Below are 12,637 nucleotides of genomic sequence, written 5' to 3' on the forward strand. Positions count from 1 at the left end.
CCCCCCCCCCCCCCATGTCATTTTCTCCTGGATCCACCCCTGTCTTAAGGTGCCCATACACGTTGCGATTATCGCATCCGTTTTGTACTTTTAAAGTACAAAACGCATCTCATGTGCGATAATTGCGCCGTGTACCTGAGGGGATGCGATGCGATGCGCGTCACCCGCAGGTACAATATTGTAAAGGACAAAAAGTATCTGCATGCAGTACTTGTTGTGCTTCATTGCATCGCATCAGTACAGGAGTACATGCGATGCGATGTCCATTAGTAGCTATCAATGCCAGAATCGTACGGCACATTTTGAAGTACAAAACGTACAGCCCCATATCTGAACGTGTATGGGCACCTTTAGTTCTAGTACATTGGGATGCCGCATGTACACCAGGGAATCGCTTCGTAGCAGCATTAGCATAAAGACACCAGGCCTCAACTGCGTCCAACCCGGAATCAGAGGAGGGTTACTGCTACAGACTGAACAGACTGCGCCACCAGTAGGACTGCTTCCATAGATTCCCAGGCTGGTTTACCATCCATACAGCCACCATATATGTATATAGATCAGGCATCTCCAACCTGCGGCCCTCCATCTGTTGTGAAACTACACATCCCAGAAGGCCTTGCCACAGTTTTGCTATTAGGGAATGCTAAAACTATGGCAAGGCATGCTGGGATGTGTAGTTTTACAACAGCTGGAGGGCTGCAGTTTGGACATGCCTGCTATAGATAATGCAGGGGGAGGGCGTAAAGTCTGGGCAATACCTGTGCATACAGCTATAGTAACCGTCCTTCTGCCCCCTGGCAGCGCAGTTTGGGGGCTCTGCGTCACAATCAGCTCCTGCTTTTTATGTCACATTACAGAATCCTAATGTCATTGTTAGACATCTACTAGAAGCTGTTGTCTGATTCTGTCAACTTTATTTTCTATTAATATGTGGATTTTATTATTATTTACAGGGTGAGATAATTATACACGACGATGGCTGAAAGGGGCCACAGCGGGGAACGCCAAAATCATGTAAATTTCTATCTTATCTATCTATCTATCTATCTATCTTATCTATCTATCATCTATCCATCCCCTCCTGTCCTGAGAAGTATTTTCTCCCTACCACTAACCTGCTGCTGTGTATGGAGCTGATTCTGACTGATTCGCTCCCCTGCGAGGTCACACAGGGGAGTAATTATTAGAGACTGAACGTCAGCATTTCTGCACATGTGCGGCCTCTTTGTGCGAGCAGCTGTGGTTGCGTTTATGGGAACCCCCACCGTTTCATGGGCGTTCCCATGGAAATTCGCCAATGATGCGGGTGCCGGGGGCGGGCACATCAGCGGATGTCCCCGCTGCCCTCCCACTTCCCGTACTGGGAGCCTGCAGATCTGAGACACCAGAGAGGTGACATAGATCTGTGAACGCATGCAAAATCATTCAATGGTCGATGGAAATCATCGTGCGGGGGAGGTGACATGTGAGCGGCGTTAAATGACTCACAATGCTGTGAAATTCGAGGCTTTGCGAGTCAACCAGAATCACCACCTACTTCAGTTGCTCTGACAACACAATGTTACTGAGACAGCCATTTTGTGTCTCCCCGATACAGGACAGTGTAGTACACCGGGTGGCCAATCTGCCCCTCGTCCAGTCGTCCTATCAGATGCTTTCTCTCGTATACCAGGACATAAGGAGCCTTCACCCGGTGGTAGACTATTTCTGTGACCTGTCGGAGAGAGGGGCGAAGACCTTTAGTCACATCGCCGCCTATGGGGTGTCCCCACTTCTGAGAATATTGAACCCCCAGAGTGAGTACAGACAAGACCAAATGCATTATTTCAGACATTTGCAGAGCATGGAACCAACCAGGATTTCTGGAGTCATGAATGTGGCAGGATATATGATGATATATAAGAATCCAGGTAATTGCCATTGATTCGTGGTTTGTCTCTTCAGGCAATGGTCTATAGACCGGCACATGGCCGGTGACTGCCATGACAACCACAGTAACATGGCAGATAGTGTAGTGAGCAGGAAGGAGTTTTATCAAACACCTCTCTAAGTCCTGGTTGGTCTGTGTACTATAACATCATCCATTTCCTTATGTTTACAGCTGACAACCAAACGTTGAACCCTCTAGAGAGATTTTGAAAAGGAGGTAGTGATGTTGGGGAGACAGCTCAGCTTTAAATGGGGTGTCTATAGTAATCTCTATCATTTACATTTAGTTCCCACACCCGCAGCTGAAGTGCCTACACCTGGTAGAATGGGTTATGAGATCTATGTAGTAAGCCTTGGGGAGAGATAAAAGGAGGAGAGATAAAGTACCTACCAACCAACTGGCCCCTATCTGTCATTCTTCAAACACAAAATGTAACATGGCAGTTAGGAGCTGATTTGCTGACACTTTGGGGTAGATTTATTAAGCTCGGTGAAGTGATAAAGTGTCTGTTTTTTATCACCGGCCAATCAGCTCCTACCTGTCATTTTTCAAACCAAGCCTGTAACTTCACAGGTAGGAGCTGATTGGCCGGTGATGAAAACTAAACACTTTATCACTTCCCCGAGCTTAATAAATCTGCCCCTTTATCTCTCTTCATGGCTTAGCACATATACCCTATCTCTCTCTCTCTCCATGATTGCACATAAATCTTTTATAAGTCTTCTGTATGTTAATGTATTAAAGTGATTTTACTGCAGTAATACTAGCTGTGTTCCGACCGTCGCTAAACCCGAACACCTTCTGCCGGAGAGGGCATGCAGATCGTGCGTGCCAGCGGGTGAGAGTCAGGATGCCAGACATGACACGTGGCAAGGCCCGTGTAAAAAGTGACACAAGGGCGTCACGTTATTCAGATCTGACATTTAATGTAGTCCCGCAGTCTGGCCCCAGCCCTTGCTGTCTGCCTCTGACTCGGGAGGCTGTTTCGGGAGACATAATACTCGTGCCAGGGTGAGATCTGGCATTGCCATGTGAATGAAGAGATGGGTCACCGCTGCGCGGTAAATGGGCCTCTCTCCTGTCACTACAGGGGCTGCTCAGCGCTGAAGGAACATTCACACACTACTAAATTATCACTGAGAAATAATTACATCCATCCTCAGGAGTCCACACTAATAATGTGCTTATATTTCACTGCTACTGACTGGTGCCAGCTGCTTATATGGGAAATGTAACAGTAACCCGTTCCCTGCCCTACTTTAGCAGATCCCAAATACATCACCGGTAATACAGTATAGTGATCAGCCCTATACACCGGGTCCCCCTCCTACAGTATAGTGATCAGCCCTATACACCGGATCCCCTCCTACAGTATAGTGATCAGCCCCATACACCGGGTCCCCATCCTACAGTATAGTGATCAGCCCCATACACCGGATCCCCCTCCAACAGTATAGTGATCAGCCCTATACACCGGGTCCCCCTCCTACAGTATAGTGATCAGCCCTATACACCGGATCCCCCTCCTACAGTATAGTGATCAGCCCTATACACCGGATCCCCTCCCACAGTATAGTGATCAGCCCCATACACCGGGTCCCCATCCTACAGTATAGTGATCAGCCCCATACACCGGATCCCCCTCCAACAGTATAGTGATCAGCCCTATACACCGGGTCCCCATCCTACAGTATAGTGATCAGCCCTATACACCGGATCCCCCTCCTACAGTATAGTGATCGGCCCTATACACTGGATCCCCTCCTACAGTATAGTGATCGGCCCCATACACCGGATCCCCCTCCTACAGTATAGTGATCAGCCCTATACACCGGGTCCCCCTCCTACAGTATAGTGATCAGCCCTATACACCAGATCCCCCTCCTACAGTATAGCGATCAGCCCCATACACCGGATCCCCTCCTACAGTATAGTGATCAGCCCTATACACCGGATCCCCCTCCTACAGTATAGTGATCAGCCCTATACACCGGATACCCCTCCTACAGTACAGCGATCAGCCCCATACACCGGATCCCCCTCCTACAGTATAGTGATCAGCCCTATACACTGGATCCCCTCCTACAGTATAGTGATCGGCCCCATACACCGGATCCCCCTCCTACAGTATAGTGATCAGCCCTATACACCGGGTCCCCCTCCTACAGTATAGTGATCAGCCCTATACACCAGATCCCCCTCCTACAGTATAGCGATCAGCCCCATACACCGGATCCCCTCCTACAGTATAGTGATCAGCCCTATACACCGGGTCCCCCTCCTACAGTATAGTGATCAGCCCTATACACCGGATACCCCTCCTACAGTATAGCGATCGGCCCTATACACCGGATCCCCCCCTACAGTATAGTGATCAGCCCTATACACCGGATCCCCTCCTACAGTATAGTGATCAGCCCTATACACCGGATCCCCCTCCTACGGTATAGTGATCAGCCCTATACACCGGGTCCCCCTCCTACAGTATAGTGATCAGCCCTATACACCGGGTCCCCCTCCTACAGTATAGAGATCAGCCCTATACACCGGATCCCCCTCCTACAGTATAGTGATCAGCCCTATACACCGGGTCCCCCTCCTACAGTATAGTGATCAGCCCTATACACCGGGTCCCCCTCCTACAGTATAGTGATCAGCCCCATACACCGGGTCCCCCTCCTACAGTATAGTGATCAGCCCTATACACCGGATCCCCCTCCTACAGTATAGCGATCAGCCCTATACACCGGATCCCCCTCCTACAGTATAGTGATCGGCCCTATACACTGGATCCCCTCCTACAGTATAGTGATCAGCCCTATACACCGGATCCCCTCCTACAGTATAGTGATCAGCCCTATACACCGGGTCCCCCTCCTACAGTATAGTGATCAGCCCCATACACCGGGTCCCCCTCCTACAGTATAGTGATCAGCCCCATACACCGGGTCCCCCTCCTACAGTATAGTGATCAGCCCTATACACCGGATCCCCTCCTACAGTATAGTGATCAGCCCTATACACCGGGTCCCCCTCCTACAGTATAGTGATCAGCCCTATACACCGGGTCCCCCTCCTACAGTATAGTGATCAGCCCTATACACCGGATCCCCCTCCTACAGTATAGTGATCAGCCCTATACACCGGGTCCCCATCCTACAGTATAGTGATCAGCCCTATACACCGGGTCCCCGTCCTACAGTATAGCGATCAGCCCTATACACCGGATCCCCCTCCTACAGTATAGCGATCAGCCCCATACACCGGATCCCCCTCCTACAGTATAGCGATCAGCCCCATACACCGGATCCCCCTCCTACAGTATAGTGATCAGCCCCATACACCGGATACCCCTCCTACAGTATAGCGATCAGCCCTATACACCGGATACCCCTCCTACAGTATAGCGATCAGCCCTATACACCGGGTCCCCCTCCTACAGTATAGTGATCAGCCCCATACACCGGATCCCCCTCCTACAGTATAGTGATCGGCCCTATACACTGGATCCCCTCCTACAGTATAGTGATCAGCCCCATACACCGGATCCCCCTCCTACAGTATAGTGATCAGCCCTATACACCGTATCCCCCTCCTACAGTATAGTGATCAGCCCTATACACCGGGTTCCCCCTCCTACAGTATAGTGATCAGCCCTATACACCGGATCCCCCTCCTACAGTATAGAGATCAGCCCTATACACCGGATCCCCCTCCTACAGTATAGTGATCAGCCCTATACACCGGCTCCCCCTCCTACAGTATAGTGATCAGCCCCATACACCGGGTCCCCCTCCTACAGTATAGTGATCAGCCCTATACACCGGATCCCCCTCCTACAGTATAGTGATCAGCCCTATACACCGGCTCCCCCTCCTACAGTATAGTGATCAGCCCCATACACCGGGTCCCCCTCCTACAGTAAAGTGATCAGCCCCATACACCGGGTCCCCGTCCTACAGTATAGTGATCAGCCCTATACACCGGATCCCCCTCCTACAGTATAGTGATCAGCCCTATACACCGGGTCCCCCTCCTACAGTATAGAGATCAGCCCTATACACCGGATCCCCTCCTACAGTATAGTGATCAGCCCCATACACCGGGTCCCCCTCCTACAGTATAGCGATCAGCCCTATACACCGGATCCCCTCCTACAGTATAGTGATCAGCCCCATACACCGGATCCCCCTCCTACAGTATAGTGATCAGCCCTATACACCGGATCCCCTCCTACAGTATAGTGATCAGCCCCATACACCGGGTCCCCCTCCTACAGTATAGTGATCAGCCCCATACACCGGGTCCCCCTCCTACAGTATAGTGATCGGCCCTATACACCGGATCCCCCTCCTACAGTACAGCGATCAGCCCCATACACCGGATCCCCCTCCTACAGTATAGTGATCGGCCCTATACACTGGATCCCCTCCTACAGTATAGCGATCAGCCCTATACACCAGGTCCCCCTCCTACAGTATAGTGATCAGCCCTATACACCGGGTCCCCCTCCTACAGTAAAGTGATCAGCCCTATACACCGGATCCCCCTCCTACAGTATAGCGATCAGCCCTATACACCGGATCCCCCTCCTACAGTATAGCGATCAGCCCTATACACCGGATCCCCCTCCTACAGTATAGTGATCAGCCCTATACACCGGATCCCCCTCCTACAGTATAGTGATCGGCCCTATACACCGGGTCCCCTCCTACAGTATAGTGATCAGCCCTATACACCGGGTCCCCCTCCTACAGTATAGTGATCAGCCCTATACACCGGGTCCCCCTCCTACAGTATAGTGATCAGCCCTATACACCGGATCCCCCTCCTACAGTATAGTGATCAGCCCTATACACCGGCTCCCCTCCTACAGTATAGCGATCGGCCCTATACACCGGGTTCCCCTCCTACAGTATAGCGATCGGCCCTATACACCGGGTCCCCCTCCTACAGTATAGTGATCGGCCCTATACACCGGGTCCCCCTCCTACAGTATAGCGATCAGCCCTATACACCGGGTCCCCCTCCTACAGTATAGTGATCAGCCCTATACACCGGGTCCCCTCCTACAGTATAGTGATCGGCCCTATACACCGGATCCCCCTCCTACAGTATAGTGATCGGCCCTATACACCGGATCCCCCTCCTACAGTATAGTGATCAGCCCTATACACCGGATCCCCCTCCTACAGTATAGTGATCAGCCCTATACACCGGATCCCCCTCCTACAGTATAGCGATCAGCCCTATACACCGGGTCCCCCTCCTACAGTATAGTGATCGGCCCTATACACCGGGTCCCCCTCCTACAGTATAGCGATCGGCCCTATACACCGGGTTCCCCTCCTACAGTATAGCGATCAGCCCTATACACCGGGTTCCCCTCCTACAGTATAGCGATCAGCCCTATACACCGGGTCCCCCTCCTACAGTATAGCGATCAGCCCTATACACCGGGTCCCCCTCCTACAGTATAGTGATCAGCCCCATACACCGGGTCCCCCTCCTACAGTATAGTGATCGGCCCTATACACCGGGTCCCCCTCCTACAGTATAGCAATCAGCCCTATACACCGGGTCCCCCTCCTACAGTATAGTGATCAGCCCTATACACCGGGTCCCCCTCCTACAGTATAGTGATCAGCCCCATACACCGGATCCCCCTCCTACAGTATAGTGATCGGCCCTATACACCGGGTCCCCCTCCTACAGTATAGCGATCGGCCCTATACACCGGGTTCCCCTCCTACAGTATAGCGATCAGCCCTATACACCGGGTTCCCCTCCTACAGTATAGCGATCAGCCCTATACACCGGGTCCCCCTCCTACAGTATAGCGTTCGGCCCTATACACCGGATCCCCCTCCTACAGTATAGTGATCAGCCCTATACACCGGGTCCCCCTCCTACAGTATAGCAATCAGCCCTATACACCGGGTCCCCCTCCTACAGTATAGTGATCAGCCCTATACACCGGGTCCCCCTCCTACAGTATAGTGATCGGCCCTATACACCGGGTCCCCCTCCTACAGTATAGCGATCGGCCCTATACACCGGGTTCCCCTCCTACAGTATAGCGATCAGCCCTATACACCGGGTTCCCCTCCTACAGTATAGCGATCAGCCCTATACACCGGGTCCCCCTCCTACAGTATAGTGATCAGCCCTATACACCGGGTCCCCCTCCTACAGTATAGCGTTCGGCCCTATACACCGGATCCCCCTCCTACGGTATAGCGATCAGCCCTATACACCGGGTTCCCCTCCTACAGTATAGTGATCAGCCCTATACACCGGATCCCCCTCCTACAGTATAGCGATCGGCCCTATACACCGGGTTCCCCTCCTACAGTATAGTGATCGGCCCTATACACCGGATCCCCTCCTACAGTATAGTGATCAGCCCTATACACCGGATCCCCCTCCTACAGTATAGTGATCAGCCCCATACACCGGGTTCCCCTCCTACAGTATAGTGATCAGCCCCATACACCGGATTCCCCTCCTACAGTATAGTGATCAGCCCTATACACCGGATTCCCCTCCTACAGTATAGTGATCAGCCCTATACACCGGGTCCCCCTCCTACAGTATAGCGATCAGCCCTATACACCGGGTCCCCCTCCTACAGTATAGTGATCAGCCCTATACACCGGGTCCCCCTCCTACAGTATAGTGATCAGCCCTATACACCGGATTCCCCTCCTACAGTATAGTGATCAGCCCTATACACCGGATCCCCCTCCTACAGTATAGTGATCAGCCCTATACACCGGATCCCCCTCCTACAGTATAGCGATCAGCCCCATACACCGGGTCCCCCTCCTACAGTATAGTGATCGGCCCTATACACCAGATCCCCCTCCTACAGTATAGCGATCGGCCCTATACACCGGGTCCCCCTCCTACAGTATAGTGATCAGCCCCATACACGGATCCCCCTCCAACAGTATAGCGATCAGCCCTATACACCGGATCCCCCTCCTACAGTATAGTGATCAGCCCTATACACCGGATCCCCTCCTACAGTATAGTGATCAGCCCCATACACCGGATCCCCCTCCTACAGTATAGTGATCGGCCCTATACACCGGGTCCCCCTCCTACAGTATAGTGATCAGCCCTATACACCGGATCCCCCTCCTACAGTATAGTGATCAGCCCCATACACCGGGTCCCCATCCTACAGTATAGTGATCAGCCCTATACACCGGATCCCCTCCTACAGTATAGCGATCGGCCCTATACACCGGATCCCCTCCTACAGTATAGCGATCGGCCCTATACACCGGATCCCCTCCTACAGTATAGTGATCAGCCCTATACACCGGATCCCCCTCCTACAGTATAGTGATCAGCCCTATACACCGGATCCCCTCCTACAGTATAGCGATCGGCCCTATACACCGGGTCCCCCTCCTACAGTATAGTGATCGGCCCTATACACCGGGTCCCCCTCCTACAGTATAGCGATCAGCCCTATACACCGGGTCCCCCTCCTACAGTATAGTGATCAGCCCTATACACCGGGTCCCCCTCCTACAGTATAGCGATCGGCCCTATACACCGGGTTCCCCTCCTACAGTATAGTGATCGGCCCTATACACCGGATCCCCTCCTACAGTATAGTGATCAGCCCTATACACCGGATCCCCCTCCTACAGTATAGTGATCAGCCCCATACACCGGGTTCCCCTCCTACAGTATAGCGATCGGCCCTATACACCGGGTCCCCCTCCTACAGTATAGCGATCAGCCCCATACACGGATCCCCCTCCAACAGTATAGCGATCAGCCCTATACACCGGATCCCCCTCCTACAGTATAGTGATCAGCCCTATACACCGGATCCCCCTCCTACAGTATAGTGATCAGCCCTATACACCGGATCCCCCTCCTACAGTATAGAGATCGGCCCTATACACCGGATCCCCCTCCTACAGTATAGTGATCAGCCCTATACACCGGATCCCCTCCTACAGTATAGTGATCAGCCCCATACACCGGATCCCCCTCCTACAGTATAGAGATCGGCCCTATACACCGGATCCCCCTCCTACAGTATAGCGTTCGGCCCTATACACCAGATCCCCCTCCAACAGTATAGAGATCGCACCTATACACCGGATCCCCCCTATAGTATAGTGATCGGCCCTATACACCGGATCCCCTCCTACAGTATAGAGATCGGCCCTATACACCGGATCCCCCTCCTACAGTATAGTGATCGGCCCTATACACCGGATCCCCTCCTACAGTATAGTGATCGGCCCTATACACCGGATCCCCTCCTACAGTATAGTGATCGGCCCTATACACCGGATCCCCCTCCTACAGTATAGTGATCAGCCCTATACACCGGGTCCCCATCCTACAGTATAGTGATCAGCCCTATACACCGGATCCCCCTCCAACAGTATAGAGATCGGCCCTATACACCGGATCCCCCCTATAGTATAGTGAACAGCCCTATACCCCAAGAAGCATTGTGGCGGGCCCCTTCAATATGTTCCTATGGGGACCACAAGTTCTGGTTACACCCCTGCTTTGCTATATCAGTATGCTCCCTGTGCTGATTACATGAATTAGATTGGAGGAAAACGTCATTTTTTCCCTTTTTATTCTGATTACAGTTGCGGTTGTGAACAGCGTGGCGCTGCACGTGGTGAATGACCTGGAGGTCAGATTTCCTGTGCTCGACCAATCAGCAGATGAGGTAAAATCAGTGCGCGTGGATTGTGGTTGGCTCCTGGTTTATCAGTAGAATGAGTGAATAGTTTATTGACATAATTCTATAACTCGTACATTGTACTCTATAGAGCGGTGCAGGAAAATCTACAATTTGCAGGGTTGGTGGTGCCAGGTTGCCAGCTAAGCAGTGCCATAGTTTAGAAACTAATCCCCCACCCCCAGGACCGGACTGGCCATCTGGCAAGTGCCAGAAGGGCCGATGGCCTTGTGGGCCGATAGCCCCTCGCGAGCTGCCTCCCACGTGCAGCATGTGGAAATTAGCTGTGCCTGGCAATGCTAGCAGTGGTCCCGGGTCTGCACACTCTGCATCCCGCATGGGCATAACGGTGTGTTCTATAATGTGTAATGGGCATAACGGTGTGTCACATAATGTGTAATGTGCATAACGGTGTGTTCCATAATGTGTAATGGGCATAACGGTGTGTTCTATAATGTGTAATGTGCATAACGGTGTGTTCCATAATGTGTAATGGGCATAACGGTGTGTTCTATAATGTGTAATGTGCATAACGGTGTGTTCCATAATGTGTAATGTGCATAACGGTGTGTTCCATAATGTGTAATGTGCATAACGGTGTGTTCCATAATGTGTAATGTGCATAACGGTGTGTTCCATAATGTGTAATGTGCATAACGGTGTGTTCCATAATGTGTAATGGGCATAACGGTGTGTTCCATAATGTGTAATGGGCATAACGGTGTGTTCCATAATGTGTAATGGGCATAATGGTGTGTTCCATAATGTGTAATGGGCATAACGGTGTGTTCCATAATGTGTAATGGGCATAATGGTGTGTTCCATAATGTGTAATGGGCATAACGGTGTGTTCCATAATGTGTAATGGGCATAGTGGTGTGTTCCATAATGTGTAATGTGCATAACGGTGTGTTCCATAATGTGTAATGGGCATTGCGTTTTTTTTCCATAATGTGTAATGTGCATAACGGTGTGTTCCATAATGTGTAATGGGCATTGCGGTGTGTTCCATAATGTGTAATGGGCATAGTGGTGTATTCCATAATGTGTAATGTGCATAACGGTGTGGGTACTCTTTACCTAGCACGGCGCCCACGATCTTGATCGTGGGCATCGTGAGGTAAAAAATCGCGTTGGTCGCGTCGTATGCGGGCTAAAGATGCCCGGACGCGACGCGACCGACGCGATGTCCACGATTTCCCCATTGAAAACCATGTTAAACATGGACATCGCGTCGCGATGCCCACGATTTGCCATAGGAATCAATGTTAAAAGGCCCGATGGACACGATTTTCATGTTAAATGGCTGAATGGACCTGATTTCACCATAGGAAACAATGTTAAATGGGCCTTAGAGCCCAAATAGTTACCCTGAACTCTGAAATGGCCCCCCCAATTGTTTACGCCACCCCACGATCAACGTCAACCCGAAGCGTGGCGAGCGCAGCGAGCCCGCGAGGGGCGGCGGTACGCGTCCTCCGACCTTTTCATACCCCCACTATCCACGTCGGCGTGGAGTTGAGAATAGAATAGTGTGGCGAGCGCAGCGAGCCACCGAGCCCGAAGCGTGGCGAGCGCACGCGGATACCTTCACAGGTAAACGCGTCCCTTCGCGGGCTTCACAGGTGTCCGCGTCGCCATGGACACCTGTGAAGCCCGCGAGGGGACGCGTATAGCTGTGAAGGTATCCGCGTCCCCTCGCGGGGCTCGCTGCGCTTGCCACGCTTCGGGCTCGGTGGCTCGCTGCGCTCGCCACACTATTCTATTCTCAACTCCACGCCGACGTGGATAGTGGGGGTATGAAAAGGTCGGAGGACGCGTACCGCCGCCCCTCGCGGGCTCGCTGCGCTCGCCACGCTTCGGGTTGACGTTGATCGTGGGGTGGCGTAAACAATTGGGGGGCCATTTCAGAGTTCAGGGTAACTATTTGGGCTCTAAGGCCCATTTAACATTGTTTCCTATGGCCACATCGG

The 12,637-nt window shown here is 52.0% G+C and overlaps 1 protein-coding gene across 2 annotated transcripts in view; it reads left to right on the forward strand.

Moving 5' to 3' along the window:
• Nucleotides 1-686: 686 nt before the first annotated feature.
• Nucleotides 687-12,637, forward strand: part of LOC146049799 (perilipin-1-like) — a 44,556-nt gene continuing 32,605 nt past the window's right edge. For both annotated transcript variants that reach the window (XM_083166428.1, XM_083166429.1), the window contains exons 1-3: nt 687-1,017; nt 1,601-1,799; nt 10,570-10,652. In XM_083166428.1, coding sequence (XP_083022554.1) covers nt 979-1,017; nt 1,601-1,799; nt 10,570-10,652 — 321 coding nt within the window. In that variant the 5' untranslated portion in view covers nt 687-978. The remainder of the gene's footprint in view (nt 1,018-1,600; nt 1,800-10,569; nt 10,653-12,637) is intronic.

This window comes from Crinia signifera, chromosome 12 (genome assembly GCF_055691185.1).
Source record: "Crinia signifera chromosome 12, ASM5569118v1, whole genome shotgun sequence".
Classification (NCBI taxonomy): Eukaryota; Metazoa; Chordata; class Amphibia; order Anura; family Myobatrachidae; genus Crinia; species Crinia signifera.